Here is a 27,981-nt window from a genome sequence, read left to right on the forward strand (position 1 = left end):
AGCAGTTCCCTGTCCCTCCGGGGTCTCTCTCTGTCTGGCCCCACACGCCCTGCCTGAGGGAAAGCGCAGGGGGAAGGCGACACCAAGGCGCCTCAGGAAGGCACCTCCCGGAAGGCGGGAGGAGCCGGCCCTGCCGGCCCGCCGGCTGGGGCGCTGCACCCCCTCTTCACTCGGGATCTCCTCCCCTGCGGCCGCCGCGGCCCGCTCCGACCCGGCTCGGCGGCCGCCTGCGGGAGGAGGCCGGCCCGCCGCAACCCGCCTCTCCGCACCGAACCCGGCCTCAGGCCCCGGCGGCCGGCACGGGGGCGGTGCCGCCGGCGGCGCTGTGCCGCGGAACGGTCCCCAGCAGCCAGGAGGCAGCTCCTCCTTCTTCTCCTCCTCCCTCTGCGCCGGGGAGGGCTGGGCCGCGGCAGCCGGGCTGCGCTGCCCCGCCGTCCTGTGTCCGCCCGCGTATGCCATGGACTGGCAGGTGCTGACCAGGGAGCTCTCCCTCTACCTGGAGAACCAGGTCCGCGTGGGGCTCTTCGGCTCCGGCGTGGGCTTGTCCATGGTGCTGGGCTTCGGTGTCGCCTACGCCTGCTACTACCTCAGCAGCATCGCCAAGGTGAGCGGGTGATCGGGAGAGGGGGCGGGCGGGCGGGCAGGCTCCGCAGGTGTCCCGCCAAGGGACACCCCGTCCTGGCGGGGACCGTCCCGCGAAGGTCACCTCCAGCCGGTGCCGTTCTGCCGAGGGGAGCGGCGGCACCCGAAATGGTCGGGCGGGCAGCGCCCGCCCTGCCCTCGCACGCCCCGTCCTTCCCCCGGAGGTGCCGCTCCGAGCTCTCGTCTGGGCGAAACCCCGCTGGCCGGGCCGCACGGCCCCGTCTCCGCGGCCGGGCCGGGCTGCGCAGCCTCCTCCGCCCGCCGGGGCTGTTGGGCTCCCTTCCGGTGAGGCGTCTCCTCGGCCCGCCGGGGCCCGGGCTGCGAGGGGAAGGGGCTCTGGCATGGTGGGGTCCCTGAAATGCAGTTGTACCAGGGGGAGAATTAGGCTGGGGCGATGGTTTGGAAAGGGTGTCCAGGAGCCATCCCTCCATCGTAAGAAGGACATTGAGGTACTAAAGAGAGCGCAAAGGAGGTGACAAAGCTGGCGAGGGGTCTGGAGCACAAGTCTGATGAGGAGCAGCTGAGGGAACTGGGGCTGTTCAGCCTGGAGAAAAGGAGGCTGAGGGGAGACCTTATCGCTGTCTACAGCTACCTGAAAGGAGGTTGTAGCATGGAGGGGGTGGGCTCTTCTCCCAAGTAACAAGTGATAGGACAAGAGGAAATGACCTCAAGTTGTACCAGGGGAGGTGTAGATTTGATACTAGGAAAAAATTCTTCCTGGAAAGGGTTGTCAGGCATTGGAACAGGCTGCCCAGGGAAGTGGTGGAGTCACTGTCCCTGGAGGTGTTCTAAGGGCATTTAGATGAGGCTTTTAGGGACATGGTCTAGTGCTAGAGTTAGATTATGGTTGGACTCGATGATCCTGAGGGTCTCTTCCAACTGAAATGATTCTGTGATTCTATAAAAACCCAACCTGTTCACTGGTTTTCTAACAGGGCAGGTAATAAAGTAGTCTGCTGCCCTTGTGTCTGCTTTCAGTACCAATGTTAATACCTTTAGAGCTGCTGTCACTATGTTTTAGGGGGCTAAGACACTCTTATACATCTTCTCATCCGTAGTGGTTTCACAGATAAATTAGGCATTTGCCAATTACTTGAATACAGTGAGCCTGATCTGATCTAGAGTAGCCCTGTGGTGAGAGCACCTCATTGAATGCTTAATCAACTGAAAATACACATATCTATTATTGTCCTAATTATGTCTATTTTATTGTCCTAATAATGCCTGAAGTGCTGGAGACCCAGTGTGAAAGAGAAGTTTAAGAAATGTAGTTGCTAGACTCTGAGGTGTTTGGTATACAGGGATTTCCACATTAATTGGTGTATAAACAGAAGCTGCAAGAAAAACCTCTATATGCGGAGTGTTATTAGAGATGAGTAACCAATGCAGTTGTGTACTGTAGTATGAGATGGGAGGAGGAGTGTCCTACCAGGTTAAAATAGGTACAGCAGGTGCACAGTCAAAGTACACAGATTAAGTATGCTTTCTGTGTGGTGGAAGAAAATGGATTCAGTAAAATCTTTCTTGCTTACTGTGAGACAGTGTAGTTTTGCTTTGCCAGTGAAAGATACAATGCTGGTAAAAGTAGAGCTACAACAGCATATTATTAGAAATAGGTAAGGAATCCATAATGTTCAGTGGGTTTCACTTTTCAGTTTGGCATTTTGTTGGGTTTTGTTTTACTTATCTGTTTACCATGAAAGGAAAAAGCATTGCAAATGATTATATGCAAGAAATCAGTTTACTGGGAGAGGATTTTTAAACTTTCATTTCTTTCTTTATTTGTTTGTTAGTTTGTTTTATATGAGTGCACATACCTGACTGTAGTCTCTCTCCTTAGAAACCCCAGCTGGTGACCAGCAACAACCGTTTCTGCCGCTTTCTTGAGGAATATTGCCCTGTTGTGACAGAAACGTACTATCCCACAATTTGGTGCTGGGAAGGCCGGATGCAGACACTCCTGCGTCCCTTTATCACCTGCAGACCCCAAGTACAGTACAGGAAGTAAGTGTCTTTCTTCTGGAAAGTGATTGATTCGGTAGCTGGCAGTTATCTTGCACTGTGTCACAACTACTGTCATTGCGCAAGCTTGTTTGTGCCCTTTTGCCCTATTTTTTTTTTTTTTTGCTTCATGCCTGCCTTTGCAACTCCATCCTGTGCTTGGAATCATCTCTGTCCTGGATTTAAAAGGTTAAGGTTCCCAAATGACCCTATTTCAGCTCGGAGAGTTTTTGAGCACTGAAATATTTTTGACAATATAGGAACTGATGTGGTTATGTGTTCACAGGATCACACAATGATTGAGGTCAGAAAGAACCTCTGAAGGTCACCTTGTCCAACCCTCCTGCTCAAGCAGGACCACCTAGACCCAGTTGCCTCTGACCATGTCCAGATGGCTTTTGAATATCCCTAAGGATGGAGACTCCACAACCTCTCTGAGCAACCTGTGCCAGTGCTCGGTCACCATCACAGCAGAAAAGTATTTCCTGATGTTCAGAGGGAACCTCCTGTGTTTCAGTTTGTGCCCATTGCTTCTTGTCCCGTCAGTGGGCACCACTGAAAACAGCCTGGCTCCATCCTCTTTGCACCTTCCCTTTGGGTATTTACATTGACAAGACCTCCTGAGCCTTCTCCAGGCTAAACAGTCCCAGCCTTCTCAGCGTTTCCTCATGGGAGAGGTGCTCCAGTCCCTTCATCATCTTTGTGGCTCTTTGCTGGACACTCTCCAATATGTCCATGTTTCTGGGGAGGCCAGAACTGGACCCAGTGCTCCAGGCCTCACCAGTGCTGAATAGAGCAGAAGGATCACAGTATCACAGTATGTTTGGGATTGGAAGGGACCTCAAAAGATCATCTAGTCCAATCCCCCTGCCAGAGCAGGAACACCTAAGTGAGGTCGCACAGGAACATGTCCAGGCGGGTTTTGAATGTCTCCAGAGAAGGAGACTCCACAGCTTCCCTGGGCAGCCTGTTCCAGTGCTCTGTCACCCTTACTGAGAAGAAGTTTCTTCTCAAATTTAAGTGGAACCTCTTGTATTCCAGCTTGATCCCATTACCCCTTGTCCTATCATTGTTTGCCACTGAGAAGAGCCTGGCTCCATCCTCATGGCACTCACCTTTTATATACTTACAGACATTAATAAGGTCCCCCCTTAGTCTCCTCTTCTCCAAACTAAAGAGACCCAGCTCCCTCAGCCTTTCTTCATAAGGGAGATGCTTCACTCCCTTAATCATCTTTGTTGCCCTACGCTGGACTCTCTCCAGCAGTTCCCTGTCCTTCTTGAACTGAGGGGCCCAGAACTGGACACAATATTCCAGATGTGGTCTCACCAGGGCGGAGTAGAGGGGAAGGAGGACCTCTCTCGATCTACTAACCACCCCCCTTCTAATACACCCCAGGATGCCATTGGCCTTCCTGGCCACAAGGGCACAGTGCTGGCTCATGGTCATCCTGTTGTCCACCAGGACCCCCAGGTCCCTTTCCCCTACACTGCTCTCTAATATGTAATCTCCCAACCTATACTGGAACCTGGGGTTGTTCCTGCCCAGATGCAGGACTCTACACTTGCCCTTGTTAAATTTCATTAGGTTATTCCCCGCCCAACTCTCCAGCCTGTTCAGGTCCCGCTGGATGGCAGCACAGCCTTCTGGTGTGTCAGCCACTCCTCCCAGCTTAGTGTCATCAGCAAACTTGCTGATAGTACACTCAATTCCCTCGTCCAAATCGTTAATGACCCCTGAGGCACTCCACTAGATACTGGCCTCCAACTAGACTCCGCACCATTGACTACCACTCTCTGGCTTCTCTCCCTAAGCCAGTTTGCAACCCACCTCACTACTCTATTGTCTAGACCACACCTCCTCAACTTAGCTGTGAGGATGCTGTGGGAGACTGTGTCAAAGGCTTTACTGAAGTCAAGGTAGACCACATCCACCACTCTGCCATCATCCATCCACCTTGTTACATTCTCATAAAAGGCTATGAGGTTGGTCAAGCATGACCTACCCTTGGTAAAGCCATGCTGACTGCCCCTAATAACGCTCTTATCCTTGATATGCCTTGAGATGGCACCAAGGACAAGCTGTTCCATTACTTTCCCAGGGACAGAGGTGAGGCTGACCGGTCTATAATTACCTGGGTCCTCCTTCCTGCCCTTTTTGAAGACTGGAGTGACATTTGCTTTCCTCCAATCCTCGGGCACCTCTCCCGTTTCCCAAGACTTGGCAAAGATGATGGAGAGCGGTCCAGCAATGACTTCAGCCAGCTCCCTCAGCACCCGCGGATGCATCCCATCTGGACCCATGGATTTATGGATGTCCAGACTATTTAATTGCTCCCTAACCCAGTCCTCATCGACTAAAGCAAACTCCTCCATTGACCTGGCTTCATCCGGGGTCTCAGGGGTACAGGGCTCCCCAGGGCAGCCTCCGGCAGAGTAGACAGAGACAAAGAAGGCATTCTGTAATTCTGCCTTCTCTGTATCTTCTGCCACCAGGGCACCCACCCCATTCATCAGTGGGCCTACATTGCCTCTGGATCACCTCTCTCAACCTGCTGGCAACACTCCTCCTAGGAGGCTGTGCTGCTTCTTTGCTGGAGGGGTACGTTGCTGGCTCATGTTCAATGTGGTGTCCGCCAGGACCCCACATCCTTTTTGGCCAAGCTGCTTTCCAGCCAGGCAGCCCTAGCCTGTACTTGTGCGTGGGGTTGTTCCTTCTCAGGTGCAGGACTTTGCACTTCCCCTCATTGAACTTTATCAATGGGCTGGTAACACTGTCATCTGGTGTATCAAATATTCTGGTGATTGAGATTGAATGCCATCATGTTGCAAAGGTTGTGCAATCACTGTATCTGTCCATTGAACCAACATGTTCAACCTTAACCATAGCATGGCCACATTCAGCCTTGTTCCAAATCTATAAAACTTCTGGGATTTTCAGAGTAACTTTTACCTGTGGGGTTTGTCTTGGGTTCTTTGATGCCTAACTTCTAAGAGGGAAAAAACCTGAAATGTATTGTTTGTCCTCAGCTGACCCGTCTCACAGAAATGAGACTTGGTCTGGCAAACGGGGCATCTGGCACAAGACCTAAGGAGAAGTACTTTTATGCGCCGGAACCTGGATACAGCACAAGTTGTTTCAGCTCTGCCTGCATGGTAGAATAGATTTAGCATTTAACGGCTTCCCTTAGTTTTAGTAACTAGGAAACATTTCTGTGGTATGGCCATGTCCACTTTTTCTAGCCCTTCTTGTATACTCTCTGTTTCAAGGTCTGTGAGGGAAGAAACATAGTTCGATGGGGCAATGCTTATTTTGCACCATTTGAGATTGTGTTGGCAGTACACACCAGCATTGCATCTTCTTCCCATTACTGAAAAAGGGCAAAGCTGAACTAATGAGTCCAACAGGGCTGATGAGCTTTAAAATCTGAAGTACGTGCTATCAAGACTTTCAAATGAAAAATCAAGTGCAAGGTAGGCTTTAATTTTGTTAGTTCCTATACCAGCTCTCTCATACAATGTCTTCATTGCCAAATAAAAAGGAAGATGCTTTATGTTTCTGAAAAAAGACTGAAACCTTCTTTTCATTACACAGTATCACAGTATCACAGTATGTTTGGGGTTGGAAGGGACCTCAGAAGATCATCTAGTCCAATCCCCCTGCCAGAGCAGGAACACCTAGATGAGGTCACACAGGAACATGTCCAGGTGGGTTTTTGAATGTCTCCAGAGTAGGAGACTCCACAACCCCCCTGGGCAGCCTGTTCCAGTGCTCCGTCACCCTCACTGAGAAGAAGTTTCTTCTCAAATTTAAGTGGAACCTCTTGTATTCCAGCTTGATCCCATTACCCCTTGTCCTATCATTGTTTGCCACTGAGAAGAGCCTGGCTCCATCCTCATGGCACTCACTTTTTATATACTTACAGACATTAATAAGGTCCCCCCCTTAGTCTCCTCTTCTCCAAACTAAAGAGACCCAGCTCCCTCAGCCTTTCTTCATAAGGGAGATGCTCCACTCCCTTAATCATCTTTGTTGCCCTACGCTGGACTCTTTCCAGCAGTTCCCTGTCCTTCTTGAACTGAGGGGCCCAGAACTGGACACAATACTCCAGATGGGGTCTCACCAGGGCAAAGTAGAGGGAAGAAGAACCTCTCTCGATCTACTAACCACCCCCCTTCTAATATACCCCAGGATGCCATTGGCCTTCCTGGCCACAAGGGCACAGTGCTGGCTCATGGTCATCCTGTTGTCCACCAGGACCCCCAGGTCCCTTTCCCCTACACTGCTTTCTAATAGGTCATTCCCCAGCCTATACTGGAAACTGGGGTTGTTCCTGCCCAGATGCAGGACTCTACACTTTCCCTTGTTAAATTTCATCAGGTTATTCCCCGCTCAACTCTCCAGCCTGTCCAGGTCCCGCTGGATGGCAGCACAGCCTTCTGGCGTGTCAGCCACTCCTCCCAGCTTAGTGTCATCAGCAAACTTGCTGATAGTACACTCAATTCCCTCGTCCAAATCGTTAATGAATATTTTGAATAATATTGGCCCCAGTTTTGACCCGAGGCACTCCACTAGATACTGGCCTCCAACTAGACTCCGCACCATTGACTACCACTCTCTGGTTTCTCTCCTTAAGCCAGTTTGCAACCCACCTCACTACTCTATTGTCCAGACCACACCTCCTCAACTTAGCAACTAGGATGCTATGGGAGACTGTCAAACGCTTTACTGAAGTCAAGGTAGACCACATCCACCACTCTGCCATCATCCATCCACCTTGTTACATTCTCATAAAAGGCTATGAGGTTGGTCAAGCATGACCTACCCTTGGTAAAGCCATGCTGACTGCCCCTAATAACCCTCTTATCCTTGATATGCCTTGAGATGGCACCAAGGACAAGCCGTTCCATTACTTTCCCAGGGATGGAGGTGAGACTGACATTGTTTAATTGATGCTTAGCTTCTTGGCATATTATCACATTTGCTGCATTCTTAAGATGTATGGTTTAAGACCGCATCATAGCAAAGCTTACAGAGATACAGGGTGAAAAATATCGTAGTGTGTGTCTGTGTTCTGCATGTTTAAAATGACGAAGTGCCTTCCATTATATATGCTACTTCTTCAGATGATGAGAAAAAAATGTGACAGATGTTCAACACATTGCCCTGTGTGCTATCAAAAGGTTCTCAGATGATCCAAAGGAAATCTGCATTACACAAGCCAATATAAATTAGATGGCAATGGCAAAAATCACTTTAGTTACGAACTTCCTGTACACCAGCAGCAATTCATGAAAGGCCAGCTCTTCATTTACTGTAAACAGGAATTACTCCGCAAACTGACTGTGCTAACTCACGTCAGCTGGAGGTATGGCTCTTTCTGAATGGTAAGCATGCAAACATACCTAGTTAGGTGGCACTTTGAGTATTAAAACATGATTAAAATGCAGAAATCATACACCTAGTAATTTGTACACTGTAAACACTCTTAATAGCGTGTATGTATTTTTCAATCTAATCAATGTTATCTTGAAATGTGCCTTTCAGTGAGCTCATTAAAACAGCAGATGGAGGACAGATTTCGTTGGATTGGTTTGATAATAATGACAGTTTATATTATCCGGATGCCAGCACGAGACCCACTGTCCTGTTACTGCCTGGCCTGACAGGAACAAGCAAGGAATCCTACATTCTTCATATGATCCATCAAAGCGAAACGCTGGGATATAGGTGCTGTTGTATTTCATTGCTAGTATTTCTCTGCTTCATATAAGAAAAAATACAAATATCTATATGTATAGGATACCTTCCTAAGGCAAATGAGATCTAAAAACATTAGTTCATGTAAGAAAGTATTATTATTAGTAATAATAATAATAATAATAATAATAATAATAATAATAATAATAACAACAATAATAATAATAGGATTATGTAACAGGCAGTACATTTGGAAGGGCTGTTCTAGCATCTACAGATGTGCTCCAGAGATTGCAGTACAAGCAGGCGAAGTCTGCATAGGCCTTTGCTGCTGCTTCTTAAATTATAATATCAGTATTTGTGTTACCTTTACACTTTCTGGAGAAGGGGTTTGTATTCAGCTCCAGAACGACTTGTGTGGATGGGTTGCTGGCAGCTGGCCTCGGAGGAGGTCAGCTTCTGAATGCCAAAATTGCTTGATTCAGCAGCCTCAAATTGGTGAGTACAGAAAAGAGAGCTAACCTATTCTTACTGGTGGTTAAGGAAGAGGTTTGTCACCTCTCAATTGTCACTGCCTAATTTAGTTTTGTTATTAAGGCTTCTGGTCAGAGTTGGGTAAAATAAGTGGATTAGTCAAATAGTAGATTCCTTTATGTAATCATATTGCTGCTGCTGTGCTGTAAAATAAGTTGTCATTTTCCCAGGATCTGTATTTGGAATATTACATTTTGTCTTTGCAGATTGGCTTCTGGTACTGACTTTAATAAGTTCTTCAAATATGTATATATTAGCTTTTATCTACATGTCTGGCTTTCTTTTCTCTGTTTGGAGATTTGGATAACTGCTTTACTAAATTATGAAAGTAAAGTAGCACTTTAACTGTTCAAAGTACTTTTAAAATCACTTTAAAACTTACCTGTAAAAAATATCAGAGGAGGAAAGCCCTCAAATCAACAACTTGTTACTATTAAGGTTTTATGTATTCCCAAAAGAAATATCTGCATTTGATCATCTAACAAAAGAAGGTATAGCATTAAAAAGGAGACCTTTAGCTCAGATTTCAAAAGAATGCTGTAATTTTGGTTTTCAAACAGCAACATCTGAGAAATACCAGAATAATCTGTCATGCCTTTAACCCATTGAAAATATGTATATATTATTTAATAATGTTATTACAGCAAGATAGGTGAAGAGTAATAGAAAAGTAAGATCTATTAAGAAAGCATAGATCCTTAAATCAAGGTAATAGTGCTAGAAAATTTGGAAACTCCCACCATCATAGAGAGAAAAAAAAACTTCTGCTATACCAGACAAAAAAAATTCCCATCCCCAAGAACTTGCAACAAGAATCTGCTGACCTTATTCGTAGAACTGGCTAATTTTTATTTATGCATTTTCATTTTGTTTGTTTTAGTTATTTTGTTAGTGAAATGAACATTTGTATAATTGAATTTACTTTCTCAATTTTTAGATGTGTGGTTTTTAACAATCGGGGAATTTCTGGTGAGGATCTTTTGGTAAGGATGCTGTTTGTTTTAAAAAAATACTATAGTATCTAAAATGCACGCATCCAGGAAATTCAATTCAATTGATGCAATCGATGCATTGTTTTAACATACAAATCCAAATATAAACTGTCATAATTACTTTCCTGGTTGCCAATAGGAGTTTAAACTAGCTTTTGATATGGTTAAAAAGTTGTGCCATTAAAATCAATCTGTATTATGTGTTATTGAACTAATTAACCAGATTTTTATGGATAGCCATATTCTAAAAGTTGAACGTGTTCTTGTCGTTTTCTCAGCAATTATGACACAAACTCAGCTACAAAAGATGTATTTTATGGTTGGGAAAGACATATCGTGTTTGCTTAGAAATATCTGGCAGTTCCACAAATGACAAAGTCTCGAAGATAAACGTCTTCTGCAGCTAGGGCCAAGGCATGATGAACTATTGCTGAATAAGCTTTGTTTCTTCATATGTGTTTTGTTGACAATTCTGCAGCTGGAATGAATGTGCATAATACTCGGTATTGTTTTGCATTTTTTAATCCCCTGGTTTCAAACTTTTAAAAAGCTCAGAATGTTTTCCCATAATCAGATAAAGCATTTCAATGCAAATATTGCCATGTTAAGTTTTCTGCATAGTTTTGGACATGGATCTACAAAGGAGTTTTGTGACACACAAAGTCCTTATTGATTAATTTCTGAATCCTTAAGAGAAAAGATCCCTTGTATGGATGCATTGTGTGTATTTTACTGTAATCAGATTTACATCTTTAAGCTTTATAAGATTTTACTGTAAAGCAAACCAGCTGAAATTATCACATTTTCTGCAAAGGGGTTTCTATATTTTAATATAAAAACCCTAGTTAATGAGTTTGAAGCATAGTTGTGCACCACAGTAGGAAACAGTCAGGCAAGTAGTTATTTTTCTAGTCTCTTCAAAGATAGATTCAAATTTACTCCAAATAATAGCTATTTAAAAATCGGTTTTAAAATGCCATTGTCATGTGTTACTGGAAGTTGCTGTGAATTATTGTTATGGATTAATCAAATATGATGTTGACCACAGCCAATGTGAGCTAAGATGGTGTTTTAAAATATCTTCATACAATGAGTAGATAAATAGACATTAAAGTGTCAGGAATTAATTGAAATTAAAATGGAACATATCCCTCTAGCTTTATAAACTTTTAATCAAATACACCTTAACTTAGACTACATTAGACCCTAGTTACCAAAAATAATTTATTTTTCCAATTTCCAATTTAATTAAAGTAAAACACATTCACACTGTTTATAATTAATAAAGTGTAAAACAGTGAAGAGTGATTCACGTGGATGAGAACTGGAAATGCAACATAAATGGAAATTAAGAATGTCTTCAGTTTTAATTATACAGATTTAGGGGTTTTTTTTTCCTTTTTTTTTGTCTTTGACAGCAACATTTCAATATTATTGTTAAATGTATTCTAAGTAGTTAGTTTAATCTAATTAAACTTGTTAAAATCGTCCACAAATATCCAGGCTGTTTTACTGAAAGCGATTTAAAAAAAAAAGAAAGAAAAATACTTAAACATATTGTTGTTTCAGGCAACAAATAAGTTCAATTATCTCAGAATTAAGTATTTGTCACTAATACATTAGCAGAAATTCTACAGTTTAAAGCTCTCTTGTGCTGTAGGTGAAATCTAGAGAACAGCATTAGAAAAAACCTTGTTTTATTGTACAAAAAGGACTTCTCTCCCTTATGCTGCTCCAGATAGTCCCCAGGTTGTGGCCTGTAGCTGTTGTCTGTGCAGATGAGGCTGTAAAGCTGTGGGGATCCTGCCAATAAGCAGGGAAGGGGTTACTCAGACCCCAGTGATGCCAGTCGAAGACATTCCAAGTCCAAATTAAAGACTTGAAGAGACAATGATGGTGGATAGAGAAGGGATAATACAGGTGTTTTATTGCTTGAGTTAACAGAGTATTTCAGTAAATTAGGTAAATGGCACTGGTGAATGTATTTATCTATTTGTTTGGCTATATTGTGTGTAGAATCTAAATATGGGCTGCTTTTCAAATGCTAGCTGACAGAACTTGAAATCTAATATTTTCTTTTGTATTTGAATGTGTGTGAAGATGCCAAAATTGTCATTATAACTTTATTTTCTGTAAATTGCAGCCTCTGTGATATGTTTCTGTTTCCTCAGGGTATTTTAAAAATATCGGTGCCTATCTAGTTCTGATCTAGTTCTGTCTAGTTCAGCTTGTGGCTCAGTGTTCAGATCTCACCTAATGGCCTGGTGATTGCAGATATTGAAGATATTCGTCACATGTTTTATTTTGGAACAATAACACATGTAACTCTTTCCTCCACCTCCTCATGAAGTGTCCTGGCTTTACATTTGCCATTTAGCGCAGCTTCACAATAAATGCTAAATTTATCTTGTTATATAAATGAGCCACTGTTCAGTTTGCTTTGTCCTTGAAGTATAATACAAAAGCTTACGATGGCATTTTTCCCTCTGACTCCTTACAGACACCAAGGACTTACTGTGCCAGTAACACAGAGGATTTAGAGACTGTTGTTCATTATGTGCACAACCTGCACCCCTTGGCTCCCCTCATGGCGGCCGGTGTTTCTATGGGAGGGTAAGGCATTTTGTAACACGTCTCAGCTTAACTACAATCGTGAAATAAGACTGTTGTAGCCTGATAGTAAACTATTACTCTGCAATACTTTAATGTTACTTACTGAACTGCAGCTAACTTGGGTCTGTCTCAAACAGACAATATTCAGAAGACTTTTAGAAACTTAACATCTTTGAGGCTTTTAGTGCTGTGTCAGGCAAGGTCGAAACTGGCCAACATTGAAAAGCTGAGGAGGGTGGAGAGAGGAAGCGCTGACAGACAGATTGACAGCCGAACAGGTGGGCAATGCAATCTTTGGAAACAATGGAGGCTGTCTCTGGAGCAGAGTGATAAAAAATAGGAACTAGAGTTAACATACCATGTTTCTTAGCAACCTCTGGAAATTACAAGATTTATCTTCACTCTGTTTGAGTTCTGCACTGTGTGGGTAGGTTAAGCTGGAAGAGATGTGTGTATCTCCTCCATCTGGCTCAGAAGCAAGAAGTACTATTGTCGCTGAAACCACTATGGGCTGATACGGCATGTGGTATTAAGACTTGCTGTGTCCTGGCTTGTCTCCAGAAAGCACAGCTAGAACAATGATAGCACAGTTTCTTAGAATAAGCACTGCTAGAAGCTAGGGGAAAAGTACAGACAGCCTGTTTAGGGAAAATTGGGCGTCTTTAAGGAAAATTGTAGAAGAGGAGAACTTCCATTAGAAATACAGCAGACAGTGGTAACTTCCTGAGACTTCTCTTCCTTCTGATAAATTTTATGGAGGGTAGGTGGATATATTGACATTAATCTACTAAAAACTTGTAGGAGCTTTGGGATAAATACAGATTTATTAGCTGTAAATAACTGTATTTAGCAATACAGTTATTGATAATCAAATAAATAAGTAACTTGGAAACCTTTTAAATCAGGCCAATCTTTTTCCATTTATGTTGCTGGGATTTTGCCAGTGTCTTCAGTATGAAGACACATGAATCTTTACAGTATGTCAGTGTCTGTCTTGCTGGGAAGCCCAAAATTTGGCACAGTATTCCAGATACAATCTCATAAGTGCCAAATACAGGGAATAATTTCTTCCCTAGACCTGCTTGTTTCGCTCTTACTAACAAAGCACAGCATGCCATTAGCTGTCTTCATTGCTGCGAGGGTGCATTGCTGAATCATGTTCAGTTTGCCCACGTCTTTTTCAGCAGAGCTTCTCTCTGTTCAGTCATTAATCTTGTCCTAGTTGTAGGACTTTGCATGTGTCTTTGTTGAACTTCATGAAGTCTTCGCCAGCCCAATTCTCCAGCCTGTTGAGGTTCCTCAGAATGGCAGCCCTGCCTTCCAGTTCAGCAGCCACTACCCGCAATTTGACCTGCAGGCTTATCAAGGGTGCATTCCATTTCATCATCCTGTTAATGAAGACATTACCCAGTACTGGCCCCACTGCTGATCCCATGAGGGTCCCTGCTAGTAAGTGGTCCAACCACTCCAGTTCCTGATCACAAGTCTCTGAGCCTAGTGGTCTAGTCTGTTTTCCACTTACATTGCAGGTCACCTATTTGAACCATGTCCCTCCGATCTGGCTACACGGAGACCATGGAAGACTGTCAAAAGCCTTGCTAAAGTCAAAATAAGCAACATCCACTCCTTTCCCCCTAATTGATGAAGACAGCTCATCATAGAAGGCAATCAGGTTGTATTCAACCTTGTTAAATCCATGCTGGCTGTTATCAGTCACCTTCTTTACCTTGACATGCTTGGAAATGACTTCCAGAGGATATTCCTAAAGTGCTGAGGTTGGGCTGACCAGCCTGTATTTCCTCCCTCTTGCCATTCTTGTAGATGGGTGCCTTTTTTCCAGGTATCAGGAGCATCCCACAGTTGCTGCAACCTTTCAAAAGTCACAGCGAGCAGTCTCACCATGACACTGGCTGCCTCCCCCTGGAGCTTTGGTGCACCTCACCTGGTCCCAGTGATGTGTATGTCTAGTTTGTACAACTGGACCTTAACTCAATCTTCCTCTGCTATGAGAAATAATAATTCACTCTGCCATGCTCTGCTAAATAGGCACAGGGACCTGGAAGGCCTGAGAACAGACCTCAGCAGTAAAGACAGGGAAGACAGGCAGTCTGGGCCTTTTAGAAATCTTTTGTCACCAGGTTCCCCTCTCTGTTGTATAGTGGTCCCAGGAGGAAATAACGGCTGGGCAGCCCAGCCTCAGTTACTTGGGCAGATCCTCCAGAAGCCATTTCCAAGCATATGAAGGATAAGAAGTTAACTGGATTCACCAAGGACAAAGCATGCTCGAGCGATTTGATTGTCTTCTATGATGAGATGATGGGCTTCACTGGTGAGGAGAAAGGAGTAGATGTTGTTTGTTCTGAGCCTTTGTTTGCACCAGCGTACAAGAAGGGCTGTAACAGAAGCCCTTCTTGTTGCAGAAGCCTTTTTCTTGTTGTCCTGCATATCCCTTGCAAGTTCCAACTCCAGCTGGATTTCAGTTGTACTAACTGCATCCTTGCACGCTTGGGCAATGACCTTTCTCCCAGGCAGCCCCCTTCCACTGCCTTTCTTGAACTTGGTCAGGAGTTTTTGTTCTTCCATGTGGTCTTCTGCCACTCTTGCTCAACTCCCTGCTCATCAGAATGTGCCACACTTTTGCTTTATGTTCAGTTATCCTTAAGGTCAAACAGTTCCTGTAGACCCCTTTGCCCAGCAGGGCTGTCTCACATGGGATCCTGCCAACCAGATCCCTGACCAAATTAAAGCCAGCTCTCTCCAGTATTGTAATTCTGCTCCTTGCATCCCCACTCATGTGTCTAAAATATTGGATTCTGAAACTTCTCCTCATGATCAGGACATCTATGGCAGATACCCACCATGGTATCTCCTTTGTTAGCTTCCTCTCTGATTTTTACCTATTAGCTTTAAACTGCCTTATAACCTGCACCAGGAAAATGTTCTGTGCATTTAAATGGCTTCTGTTTCTAAGGTACAAACTCTCTTCCTTGCCTTCAAGGCCTTCATGAAGAGTCTGTTGAGTCTGTTTGCATCCATCATTGCATAGTCTTGTGTGCCTGTGAGTCCTCCATGTCTCTGTGATCCAATAAGCTTGTTCTGTGACTATGCAGAGGCTTCTGATTCCTCCCATTTTTTGCCACGCTGTGTGTTCGTGCATGTGCTGGCACATGAGATGAGCTGCAATCATGCTGCTTTCTCAGGTGTGAGAGCCTCTTCTGCTATGCTGCCCTCAGGTGCTTCATGAGGGCCTGCCAGGCCTTCACTTCTCTTCAGGCTTTGATCTCCATTCCTCAACAAACCTAGTTTAAACCTCTTCTTCACAATGTTAGGAAGCCTGTTGGCTCTTACCTCACCATCTCTCCCTCCCCAGCTCTGGCATTTTTTTGCATACAAAACATGAAATAACATGATGTATTGCAAAAACATGTTTCATTGGAAACGGTGAAAGCCGAAGAAGCATCTGCAATAGAGGCTTGTTTCAAGAATGACACACAGATTTAAAGCACATTGGTTCTTCATGGGTAGCTTCATGTGTGCTGCACCATTACACTTGAACTAAGAGGGCCAGGGCGTAGCAGGTGAAGCACCAGGTGTTCGGGGCTCAAGGTGCAGTATAAGCTGATTGATCTGCAACTGGTGTGAAAGACCAGTTCAGCCCCTAGTGTCATTTCTCTCCTTGGCTTAACCTAGTTATGGTATCCTAAATAACAATGAAATATGTTACTTAACTCCTATGTGTGCCACGGGTGACTTTCCTCATTGGGCTCAGCTGTGTGAGCTGATGGCAGCACTCCCAAGTGCTGTTTCCTGTTCTTTTCCAGCTGGTTCCTACCAACTGGCAAGTTCTTGGTAATACCAAGGACTGTTTTCCTTTGTTGTCCTGTGATCTGGTAGGTAGTGCATGGGGATAAACTTTCTGTGATGGCAGGCTGGTTCATGATGTCTTTGCTAAAGGTTGCTGTCTCCTAGAGTGTTGTAGATGAAGCCAAGGTACAGAGTGTTGGTGGTCCAGGGAGCTATATTAAGTTGTAGAACTTGTTTTGAGCTAAAGGCTTGGTATTAAAATGCTGGTTGTAAACTTCAGGGCCTCAGGCAGTAAAGTAAGACTTACAGCTTTTCTGTTAGTATTTTTCTTTTACTCTTTTCCTTATATTTTAATTTTTCTGCATTTGAAGGGTTGGGTACTGGTGAACTCTCCCCTTTTTTTCAACTCAACTACACATCAGCAGTAGAGACTGGAAGTTGCAATTGGTCAGAAAGGCAAGACTTCAGACATTTATTTGGCTCATAATTTTGTTTTGCTAGTTTTATTCATTATCCAAGACTTAATTCTTTACATGCTTTGTGTTAAAGAAAAGCTGTGCTCTGCTCATATGTGTGAGGTGAGGTGAAGGCATTACCCTCAACTCAAAATCCAGTTTCATCAATGAGGCAGGCGTGCCAGGGGCACTGTGCATTTGTCAGGCACATTGATCAGATTCCTCAGATCAGGAAGACCAAGAGCTTGTAAAACGGTAAAACTTACTAACAACTTGGTAATACCGGTTCTATGAGTAAGATACATTTCTTTGACCTTTTCCTCCCTTTTAGTGACATAAATAAGACTAGTGCATCTCTAATTATTTCTAAATGTGCTCCTACACACATCCTACACAGTGCACTCAGTTCCCCTCTGACAGTAGAGGGAGAAAGCAAACTTCATGAGTCGTGTGATGACAATGTTGCCTACCTTTTAGAAGTATCAGGCACTACTCTAGGGCTGATACTAGAAACTATTGAAAAACAGATTAAAAGGTGGCTGATTGTTATATTTGCTTTAAAAGAAAGCAAACAACTTGATAGTATATATGTTTCTGTTTTTCATTTCTGTTTGTAGCATGCTTCTTTTAAATTACCTGGGCAAAACTGGCAGAGACACTCCTTTAATGGCAGCTGCAATTTTCTCTGCGGGTTGGAATGTTTTTGAATCTATAGCATCTCTGGAGAAGCCACTAAACTGGCTTCTTTTCAACTATTACTTGACTACTTGTCTACAATCCTCTGTCAGCAGGTGAGTTGCCTTCTAAACTATTTAGCAAGGTGGAAGGATCCACAGCAGGTATAATATTGGCAAAATTAATGCTGTAACAACACTTCAAATAGCTGTTATGTCAATGTGACTAAACTTCTCTGCTGCTCAAGGGACTTGGTACAAGACCAAGGTACTTCTATATTTATGGGTAAAGTGAACAGAATTTTTAATTTTTATGCATGCACATATTGACTTAGAGTATATATGTATATATACTAATTCTTTTAAGTCAGCCTTGACTTCCAAAAGCATGGAAGGTACTAGTTAATTCTTTGCTTTGCAAAATTAGGGTGTATTTTGTATTCCAAAATATTTAGCTCTCTTAATTCTCTTATCTTTGGCATCCTTCTCGTGGCTCATGCAGATTTTTACTATGTTGCTGGATGTGCCTGCATATGGATGAACAATTCTTCTGCTCTCAGATTCCAGACAGTTTTTTGATATGACAGAAAATTTAAACCAAGCACGTTCTTGTTAGGGAGTTATTTCTATCAATGTATCTATTAATATAAAGCAGATGACTTCTACATCTGTTTATAGAACTAAATACAAGCCCTCCAGTTTTTCTCTCTTTCATTTTAGGCATCGACAGATGTTGGAGAAATCATGTGATATAGATCTTGTGATGAAGGTATGTGAAAATGTTACTTCTGCTTTAGCTGGATGCTGTTTTCCAAATGCTGACATAGTTCCCTATTTGAATTCTGTACTTCAGGCTAGATCTATTAGAGAATTTGATAAGCAGTTCACTTCAGTCGTGTTTGGCTACCGTACAGTTGATGATTACTATGAAGATGCTAGCCCGTGTCACAGGCTGAAGTCAGTAGGAGTTCCAGTGTTATGTCTAAACTCTGTGGATGATGTTTTCTCACCAGCTCATGGTAAGTTTAGGCTTTGAAAAATATATTTATCCATATATGCAATCATTAAGACAAACTACGTAGAACTGAGAATAAACTCAGACCTATGTGTATTTAAATGTATAGGATCAAAACCTCCAGGGATGGATCAGTCTTGGAGTTTACTTACGGTGTAAGACACATATAAAGCAGCTGATGATGGAGAGACCTGATTAGTACAGAATGCAGAAGCACATGGGGTGGCAATCATTAGCCATTGCTTATGTTTCAGATGACTTGAAATCCTCAGCTGTTGTTGCTCATGTTCTCAGTGCCACCTCCAGTGACTGAAAATTAAAAGTAAGAAAAATTATAAGTTAGCATGTAGACCAAATTCTAGGGTAAAGGAAGAGATATTGACAAGGTGAGCTCCTAGAAGGGAGTGTGTTGAAATTAATAAGAATCTAACTATAATAGAGGATGAAGCAGATAAGGAAAACCGGAGTTTTCAGCCTTTCTTCCTATTTTCTGCCAAACGTGATCATTACTAGCATTTTGGTTTGTATCTGAAGATCAAAACCCTGTTGCTGACTGTCTTAAAAAAATAGGCTTGTTCCTGCAGTCTGTGTATTGGTTATAGTGTCTGAGAGGAAGAACAAAAGTGAATGTAGAGGAAAACCGCCATAATGAACAGCTGGTTGAGGAGACAGTCTTCAGCAGTGAACAGCTGAGACCTTTAAATGTGAAGTTTATATACTTGATTTATTTCAGGGAAGTTTTCTTCTGCCACCATGCGTCAAGTGAGATTCTTGTACAATGAGTCATGAAACCAAAGTGAGTAGGCAAACAGATTAGAACAACAAATGAGAATGAAGGAATTTGAAGAGGCTGTGTGTGTACTGTTTATCTGTTTGCAGAGATACAACAAATACAGAAAAATACACACACCTTATTATTTATAGTTTGAGGAGCTGTTAGAGACAAATATGCCTTGAAAAGGGCCACTCCAGTAGAGTGCACTAGAAAATCACAGTCCAATTTCTTGAACGAAAGTCATCCGTGATACACACGAACAATATAAAGAGGTGACAGCCACCTAACATGACAGGAAAAAATTGTGATTCTGGATTAGCCAAACTACCTATCCCTTACATTGGCCAAAACAGAGGCTTAAAAAAAGTAAGATCTGGTCAAACACAGAAGTATTCCTCCAGAATAGCGCATCCACCAATTTGAAGTCCAGGGACTTTCTGAGCCAGATTTAGTCCCCTTGCATTTACTATCCTCTGCGGGATTTTTTTTTTCCCTCGAAATTGGCCTGTTTCTGTTAAGAGCATATCATGTCCTGGAAATGAGAATGGATGGGGCTGTGGCCCTGAAATCTGTGTCCAAATATAAAATCTTGCTAGTCCTAAAGATAATTTTTTTATGGGTCTCATGACCCTCAGGGATGATTTTCCCCATAGTACCACAAGGTGGGTGATCTGTGGTGCCACAATTCTGTCATTAAGTGCCTTAAGGAGGGAACAATGACTTCACCTCTATGTTTAGCTCTAGTTTGGTTTGTGGTTTCTGTTTTAAAGTGAAGGAGTAACTGTGGCAGCAGTAAGCTAGCTAATTAGAACAACAGCAGTGAACCAGACAGTGTGCCTCTGTCCCTGGAGGATTTGTTCATCTTCTTCAACCTGTAACTACTGGGACTGGGACCTTTGATAACTAGATTTAAGCTAGTGCAGATGCTTCATCCCCTTGTCTCTTTATTTTATATTATAACCTCAAGCTCTCATGATCCAACCATTGTTGACCTTGACCCCATGAAATTCAATCTGAACACAAGAAAACACTTTTTATGACTGTGAGGGTGATCGAGCACTGGCATAAAGAGGTTGTGGGGTCTCCATCTATGGAGATGCTCAAAGCTGATTGGATACAGTCCTGGACAACCTGCTCTAGGTCACCCTGCTTGAGTAGCGGGGTTGGACTAGGTGATCTCAAGAGGTCTCTTACAGCCTCAACATTTCTGGGCTTGTGTAGTTTTGACTAGCCAAAAGGTTTAGTCCCCTAGACTACAGCTGGAGCAGATCTCTCCTCCCTTGGAGCTGTTTTCTGAAAGAAACATAACTGTGAACGATGGATTGTAGGGATGGCCTCTTGTGCAAGATTAAATATCAAGCCTCTTGTCAGGATGCTGTAGAAGCCTTGCCATGTAGAGGGGGGTGAGGTAAAGCACTGTGAGGAACCTGAAACAAGAAGTGTTAGAATCTGTTGTAATGACTGTCCATGCCCCCTTGAACTCTGACCCTAACCAGCCTTTCTCCATGAAAATATTTGGGTTGTTAGGCTTTCATTTACTCCTTGTTCACTGAGTTAATGCTTTTGGTTGTAAACCATTGTCCTTGTGGTGACAAGTTTACCTTAGAAAGGGCCACCAGGACAATGTTGACTTACAGCTAATGGTGTGACTCTGTTCGGTGTGTCTATCTTCAGCTCCTTTTTTGTTTGTGCTATGCACCCTTGATGTGAAAAGTTGCGCTTGAAATTATGGCTGCTGCCATCAGTTACTGGCGTTCATGCATCTTGCCACTTTTGTGGGCTGTTTTATGTTAACAAACAGAAAGGGTTGATGTTACTCTGGGAGGTGACTTTATGCTGGTATTGGGCTTGTTTGTTCCAACTTAAAAGTGTGTGGACACATGTAAGGCTGTGGCAACCAGAGACAGTTTCCACTCACAACTACAATGGATCCAAAGCCACAAAATTTCTTCTCATCCAGATCTCAGCCTTTTATTGACTTTGGGGGCTGGTTATTTCATGCCTCATCTCTCCCAGTAATACCTACCAGCTTTTAAGCTACCTTCCACCTCTGTTGTGGATAGCTATAGTTTCTGACAGCTGGGAAACAGGCCTAGAAAACTCATTAGGGGGGAAGCTGTGCCAGAAATCCTTTGTGTTTAAATATCTTTTATAAAGCCAGCCACATCTATCTTCCTAAAACGGAGTTTGGTGGATACAAACCCAAGTCTGCTTTGTCACTACGCAATATGGACCTAAAGAGAGACTTCCCTTAAAAAATGTAGATGCTGTCTCTGTTGCCTCTTTTCTTCTCATGTGGTTTCCTGGTACACTTTGCACTTCCCAGCAATTATTTTTTAATATATTGCGAAAATGTGCCCTTTGCTCTCAATCCAGTATCAGGAAGAAACAATTTATTTGCAGTCCTTCCTGAAAGCTGCTGTTTAGAGTTCACAGAGCTTGACAGCCAACGTATCTGTAGTTTAATTCTAGAATGCTGTTCTCATATTGCATAATACTAACTAATGAAAACAAATGCTTTCTTCACTGCATGACACTTCTCTCACCATAACTAATTTAACTAAGTTTCAGGAAATATGTAATACAACCAAATCAGCCTCTTTTATTTGTTGTGAAAAGCAAATCAAGAAGATGGAATGATAGCATTCATTATCAGTGTCACGTGTCACATTTAACTTTTTGCCTGAAGCAGCGTTTTTCTCCTCAAGAGACTTCAAGCAGCGTATTAGGCATCTGACTTAAATTTCACTAGACTAATGCTTAGCTAATTGCTGCTGGTGAGCATTGTGCCCAAGCTGAAAGCCTCCCCTTGAAGCTATGTACGGTGCCAGCTCCCTTCTGATCCACTGGGCCAGATAAGTGCATGTCTGAAGCTCATTTACCCTTTTTATGGAACTTTTTGAACCTTTTCCACTCCTCTGAATCCAGACTTGGAATAATTGCTCTTAGGAGTTATTTTTCATCCTATTATGTAAACAGCACAATTGAATGAAGTTGTCTGGAGAGACCAAATGGCCCAGGAATGGCCAGATGGATAACAATTTGAGTAAGAGTTTAAGGAACAGGAAGAATGAACAGAAAGTCTGACAGCAGTGACTTATTTAAGCTGATGCTGCTTCACATGTATGTTTTTCTATTATTCTTTTTTAAAAAATACTTTTTGCAAAGAATGTACAACAAATTTATTTTGAATGAGATAATTCTGCATATGTTATTTACCTTGTGGTTCTGTGATCACAGATAACAGGCCTGTGGCTGCTGGATCGAACAGCAGTACAGATTTTGCTCAGTAGAAACATAAGTACAAGGTTACATGTGGACAAAAATGAACAGTAGTATCTTTTGGCATGTCATCCTATATCCTAGAGTGCATCACATCCAGTGCTCCATTCATCTGCCCTTTACATTGCAAAATTTGCTCCTTTGCATTGTGGATTTATCTGGGGACAGCTAACAGTCCCTAAAACCAGCCTTGAGCAAAGCACCACACCACTGCCAAGCATCATTTGCATTTTGGCACTGTATTCAATTCTCTCCTGAAAAGCTGCAGAGCAAGAAACTCTGCTGGAAAGGAGTCATACAAACGGAGACCCAACTGTATTGAGACTGACTATGCCAAGGGCAGGCTCTCCTGTTCACCACAGGGGAAGTAAGAGCAGAGGCATAACAGCAGGTCAAACTTGGCACTTACTAAAAATCCTGACTACAGGTGGAAGCAAATGACTGCATAATCAGCACAGTCCTGCAGCTTGTAATAACAGCCATGATCTGTGGTAGAATTCTGCTGTAAAGAGGTGTTACTTAGAATAGGTAGAACTTCAGGATGGGGAAGATGACATTCATGAAGACCTGTGTGTGGCTCACACCTTACTTGGACAGAAGATAACCCACATCCGAGTGCTGGTAGGCTTCTAGGAGCAAGCTGCTGTAGATTTTTGGAGTCAGGCAGCACATGGCACCCACTACAGTACTGCCAGTCAGTTTGGGAATGAATAATTAACCACCAGCAAACTGATTTGGGAGGGATTAGTATGCTGGCAACCTCTGAGTGACAGGTCTGCGGAGGTCACGGTGAGCTTTGCCTGCAAGGGCTTCCCCGTCTGGGTTGGCACAGCAGACAAGACATTTACTGTCGTCTCCCTTTCGCAACCCCAGCAAAGTGCTTTCTCAGCAAGAAAGGATATTTCTCTCTACCCTTTGGCAGTAATCTGAGAAAAACAACCATCATGGGTTTGCACAATCTTAGCTAGTCAAGAGGCGTGTTCAGGCCAGTATGCAGCTGAACCTGAATCTGTGGTGATTGATGGAGCTCTCATGTTGTTTCTGGTTCTTGGAGATCAAGTCTGTCTCTCCTCATACACTCCTCCCCACACCTTTGCATCCATGAGTCCCCTCGGTGACCGGGGAATGGCAGAATGGCCATGGAAAGTGGGATTCATTGCCTGAAGCAGGAATGGGGGACGTGGGCTTGAGTCTGGACCCCACTTCTCTATCGGGATTCTGTTTAACGTGGCCCGTGTGCTACTAGATGGAAGAGGAGCAGCTGGCTTGGTACCCGGCAAATTTGCCAGGGCACATTCCCTAGCAGTCAGCAGAAGCTGACATGAATTGTAGCCACTGTCATTGTACACTGCAATGTGTTCATGCACAGAATCCAATGGAGCCAGAGCAGAGGTTGCTGGGCAGATTAACTGAGGCAAAACTCCAGATGAGCACTTGCTGAGTTTGGAGTCTGAAAATGATGCGTGTGGTGGATTGCAAGAAATAACACATTGTTTTCTGCATCTCTTGATTTCAGCCCATGCTCTTTCCCAGTCAGGGCTGGCAGGCTGTGGGCTTTTATTCCATTGACTTTTCTTTTTAGTCTTGCCTCAGTATTGCTTTAAAAGGCCCAGATACTGCATATAGTATTTTCAATTTTCCAGCTGAACAAAGGAGAAGTAAGGACTTTTTGTAGAGATGGTGAGAGGCACAGTTTCTTCCACTTAGTGAAGAATCAAAATCATTTTCTAAATGCTCGAATCTATAAACTACTTAGATGCATGCAACTTAGAGGAAAAGAGTGAAATAAATGAATAGCACCGAGTAGCAAAGAATCCCCTTTACTCTCTGGAGCTCAGTCTGTGCTCCATTCAGGGCACAACTGAGTACTGTGTGTTACGGGCAGGAACCCTGTAAAACAACATTCATAAAAGACACTAACCCCGCTATGGATATGGCTGGTTTAGCATCCGTGCTGAGGCCCTGGCATGGAGCAGAGCATGTTGTTCCAGCACCACTAGTAAGGACCTCTGGGGCACAGATGGCTCCCCTGACTCTGCAGGCCCGGTGCTTCTGCGCTGATCTATTTTAAGTTGCGTATCTCTTGACCACAGTCATTGCATTCAAGATCTGGAGTGATGAACTCTGGCTGAGGTCCTCCTTTGACCAAGGAACAGGGACCATGCTGTTACTCTAGTTGCTGAAAATGAAGGCAAATGGGCATCTAAAGCATACAGCAGTGAGTCTGCCAGCACCCAAATGAAAGTCAGGAACTCAGTGAAAAGAAGGTAGTGATATGCAGGGATAATGGCCATTCAAGCATGACCTTTGAGATAGCAAGTGAATAAAAGGGTAAAGGAAAGGAGACTCCTAGAAATAGGGGTGGGTGGGTGTTGTCTCTGAAGGAAGTTCAGTCAGAAGGAGATGTGGACAACTGAACTCCCCAAAAAGTGAACCTGATTTAGAATCATAGAATCATTTCAGTTGGAACAGACCCTCAGGATCATCGAGTCCAACCATAATCTAACTCTAGCACTAAGCCATGTCCCTAAGAACCTCATCTAAACGCCTTTTAAACACCTCCAGGGATGGTGACTCCACCACTTCCCTGGGCAGCCTGTTCCAATGCCTGACAACCTTTTCCGTGAAGAATTTTTTCCTAATATCCAATCTAAACCTTCCCTGGTGCAACTTGAGGCCATTTCCTCTTGTCCTATCACTCGCTACGTGGGAGACGAGACTAACACCTTCCATGCTACAACCTCCTTTCAGGTAGTTGTAGTCAGCGATAAGGCCTTCCCTCAGCCTCCTTTTCTCCAGGCTAAACAGCCCCAGCTCCCTCATTTAAAAAAAAATCTCTCTTCAAAAATACTTTAAAATAAATGAGACAGCAATAGAAATCCTGCCAGTGACTCACTGCTTTGTGTTATAGTGTCAAGGCGTCTTTAGTTTAGCAGTGTATGACCTAAAATCAGATTTACTTTTTTTGTGGAACGACAACCTTTTTTAGACAATACAGTGAACTTCCCACTTGTCCCTTCTGTCTGGATGAAGCATGTCTTCTTTTGCTGTTGCGTTTTTTTGTCAGTCCTGAATAATCCAAAATTCTGTATGATTTGTTTTCCTTCCATTAAATTTATTATTTTAAAACTGGAACTTTAAAAGGCATTCTTTGCTGAAATGTGTTGAGATTTCTGCTTGTTCTGGAGTATATTTAGCATATGTAAAAACTCCAGAAGAATTTGCTTAAATAACTTTTATATCAAGCGTGCAAACACCACAGCTCCATGAAGCTCCACTGTTGTGTCAACCAATTCATGTAATAGTGTCATCCCATCACATTGAAACACCATTTGTAAAGTCTTGTGCTTTCTTTGTTGTCAGTCTGCACTGACCTTTATTTTCTTTAACAAGGGGAACTGCCCAGGTGATAGGACTGATTAAGCTACACACCCATGCGTGTTCAAAATAAGATGCACTGAAGCCTCCCCTCAGATCAGCGCGTATCTCGGGTGCAGTTCAGGGATGACTTGAAGCTCCCTGTAGGCTCCAGTGGCAGGGCCACCTCAGTGCAGTCCTCATCTGGCTGTGCCTCCTCTGCCATTCTTATCTTGGCATTATTAACACAGGGAACCAGATCAGGGAGCTGATCCGGCTGAAAACTAATGCAGGAAAAGAAAAATCCTTGTAGTATCTGGTCCAGTAATCTAAATTAAATCCTTTTCTAGCAGTCAGTATTCAGTAGAGAACCACTAACCTACTTGGTGACACGGGGCAGCTTTCTGTGTCCACGTGCAGTTGTTTCTGTTTACCACATATATTTAGATGATGAGCTCCTTGGGGCAAGATCCATCTCCCAGTGTGTTTGCATGTTGTGGTCTAAACGTGCAGTTGTAAATAAAAAAAACACAGTATCTTCTTTAATATTATTGTGACATTGAAAGTTTTGTGTTTGGAGTCGCCTACAAAAAGAATAGGATTCATAATTAAGGTCCCAGTTCCTCTGTTTTTCCAAAGTCGAATATTGCAACACGGGTTAAAAACTACAGGTTTGATTGTCCTTTCATTTACACTGCTTATACCAAATAGCAAGTCTGCATTAATATCGGTGCTGTTCCATCAGTGAGACTGAAAGAAAGATGAAGCTCGGTGATCTCTGAAATTTTCATAGCAGCCAGAAAAATCACACAGAAGGTGAGTTAATGATTAAGAGAGAAATGGCTTTTAACGCAGCTATGGCTCTACATCCTACAGTACGTTTAAGCATATGTTAAGATTTTGCATATTTATAAATACATTACATGAGAAACATTAAAGAGAAGTTATGCAATGGATGGCATTCCATCAAAGGATAAGGACTTAAACTTTTTCCCCCCTCTTTTAGCTATACCTGTAGAAACTGCCAAACAAAATGAAAATGTTGCTTTGGTTCTGACTTCGTGCGGAGGCCACATTGGTTTTCTGGAAGGAATATGGCCAAGGAAGTGCACTTACATGGACAGAGTCTTCAAGCAGTTTGTGCAAGCTGTGTTTGAGCATGGAAATAAAATCTTTAGCATGTAGCTTTGGACCAGTATTACAGCCCAGTGGCACATTCTGACAAGGGCAGTTAAGCTTCATGCACAAATTTTAACTCCTGTAAGCCAGCAAATGGATGAAGTCCATTACTACATGCAAAAATATTTTTTGCATAAGATTTTGTAGCAAGAAACTAAGAATTATGTTGTCAATTTTATATTTCTTTTTAATATGCCTTACTAAGAATGACCTTAAATGAAACAGCATTCTGCATACGTCAAATTGCACTTAACCAAAACCATCAAGTAAACATTGTAATTCCTCAGGATTTTAATTTAAACCAGTACATATTTAGGAGAGTTAATTTAGATGGCTTTTAATATTAGAATGCCAACACTCAAAATAGCATATATTATCCTGTCACACATTGTACAAGTTGGCCCATTCCTTAGGGCACTGATGGTGAAAATCTTAAAAATATGAAGACAGAAGAAGGCAGGAACACGAAGAAGCACTGGTTCTTCAAGTAAGTCAAAATTTCAGCATGTTGTTCCATAGCATTAGATTGATATCTGCTTTTGCTGTTTTACCCTGAGAATATTCAGATTTAGGGCTAGTTATAATTTTTTAAACTATGTCAATGTGGTATTTGCCTTACATGATTGTTTTTAAAGAACTAATTTATAGTGTTTACATATAACCAAAAGATTCCTTTAAAACAGTACTTTAATAATTTTCTGTAATTAAGAGACATCTTGCATCTCAAAATTTATGTAAAGCTGGCTGTTGTCATAGAATGTAACACATACTTCATGTAACTGGTAAACTGAGTGATTCTATCTGTTATGTTTATATTATCCTGCAAGAACATTTCACTTTTACAGAATAAACATTAGAACATCAGAAAATTATGATACAATCTGCTTTAAATTAAAAGAAAAATTCAAACCCTTTGTCTCTGCCATTGTTTCAGATAATTTCTAAAAAGATTGTAACA

The 27,981-nt window shown here is 42.8% G+C and overlaps 1 protein-coding gene across 2 annotated transcripts; it reads left to right on the forward strand.

Annotated features, from left to right (window-relative positions):
* Positions 1–25: 25 nt before the first annotated feature.
* ABHD3 (abhydrolase domain containing 3, phospholipase) lies at positions 26–27,932 on the forward strand. Of its 2 annotated transcripts, XM_082045703.1 has the most exons (9): positions 156–604; positions 2,483–2,646; positions 8,191–8,373; positions 9,815–9,860; positions 12,370–12,482; positions 17,359–17,532; positions 18,136–18,184; positions 18,269–18,434; positions 26,851–27,932. In XM_082045703.1, exons 1-9 carry the CDS (start codon positions 458–460, stop codon positions 27,027–27,029), a joined length of 1,221 nt encoding a protein of 406 aa, XP_081901829.1. In that variant the 5' UTR covers positions 156–457; the 3' UTR covers positions 27,030–27,932. The 2 variants fall into 2 exon arrangements, with proteins under 2 accessions (XP_081901830.1, XP_081901829.1); XM_082045704.1 differs by lacking the exon at positions 17,359–17,532 and having other exon boundaries at positions 26–604.
* Positions 27,933–27,981: the final 49 nt, after the last annotated feature.

The sequence above is a fragment of the Streptopelia decaocto genome (assembly GCF_964273445.1).
Source record: "Streptopelia decaocto genome assembly, chromosome: 2".
NCBI classification, from domain to species: domain Eukaryota; kingdom Metazoa; phylum Chordata; class Aves; order Columbiformes; family Columbidae; genus Streptopelia; species Streptopelia decaocto.

Excerpts from the sequence above, each read along its gene's own strand:
- ABHD3 (XM_082045703.1), top strand. The coding sequence starts at position 458 with ATGGACTGGCAGGTGCTGACCAGGGAGCTCTCCCTCTACCTGGAGAAC. Across the intron at positions 2,647-8,190 it reads CCCCAAGTACAGTACAGGAA|TGAGCTCATTAAAACAGCAG; the intron begins GTAAGTGTCTTT and ends TGTGCCTTTCAG. Across the intron at positions 17,533-18,135 it reads CTACAATCCTCTGTCAGCAG|GCATCGACAGATGTTGGAGA; the intron begins GTGAGTTGCCTT and ends CTTTCATTTTAG.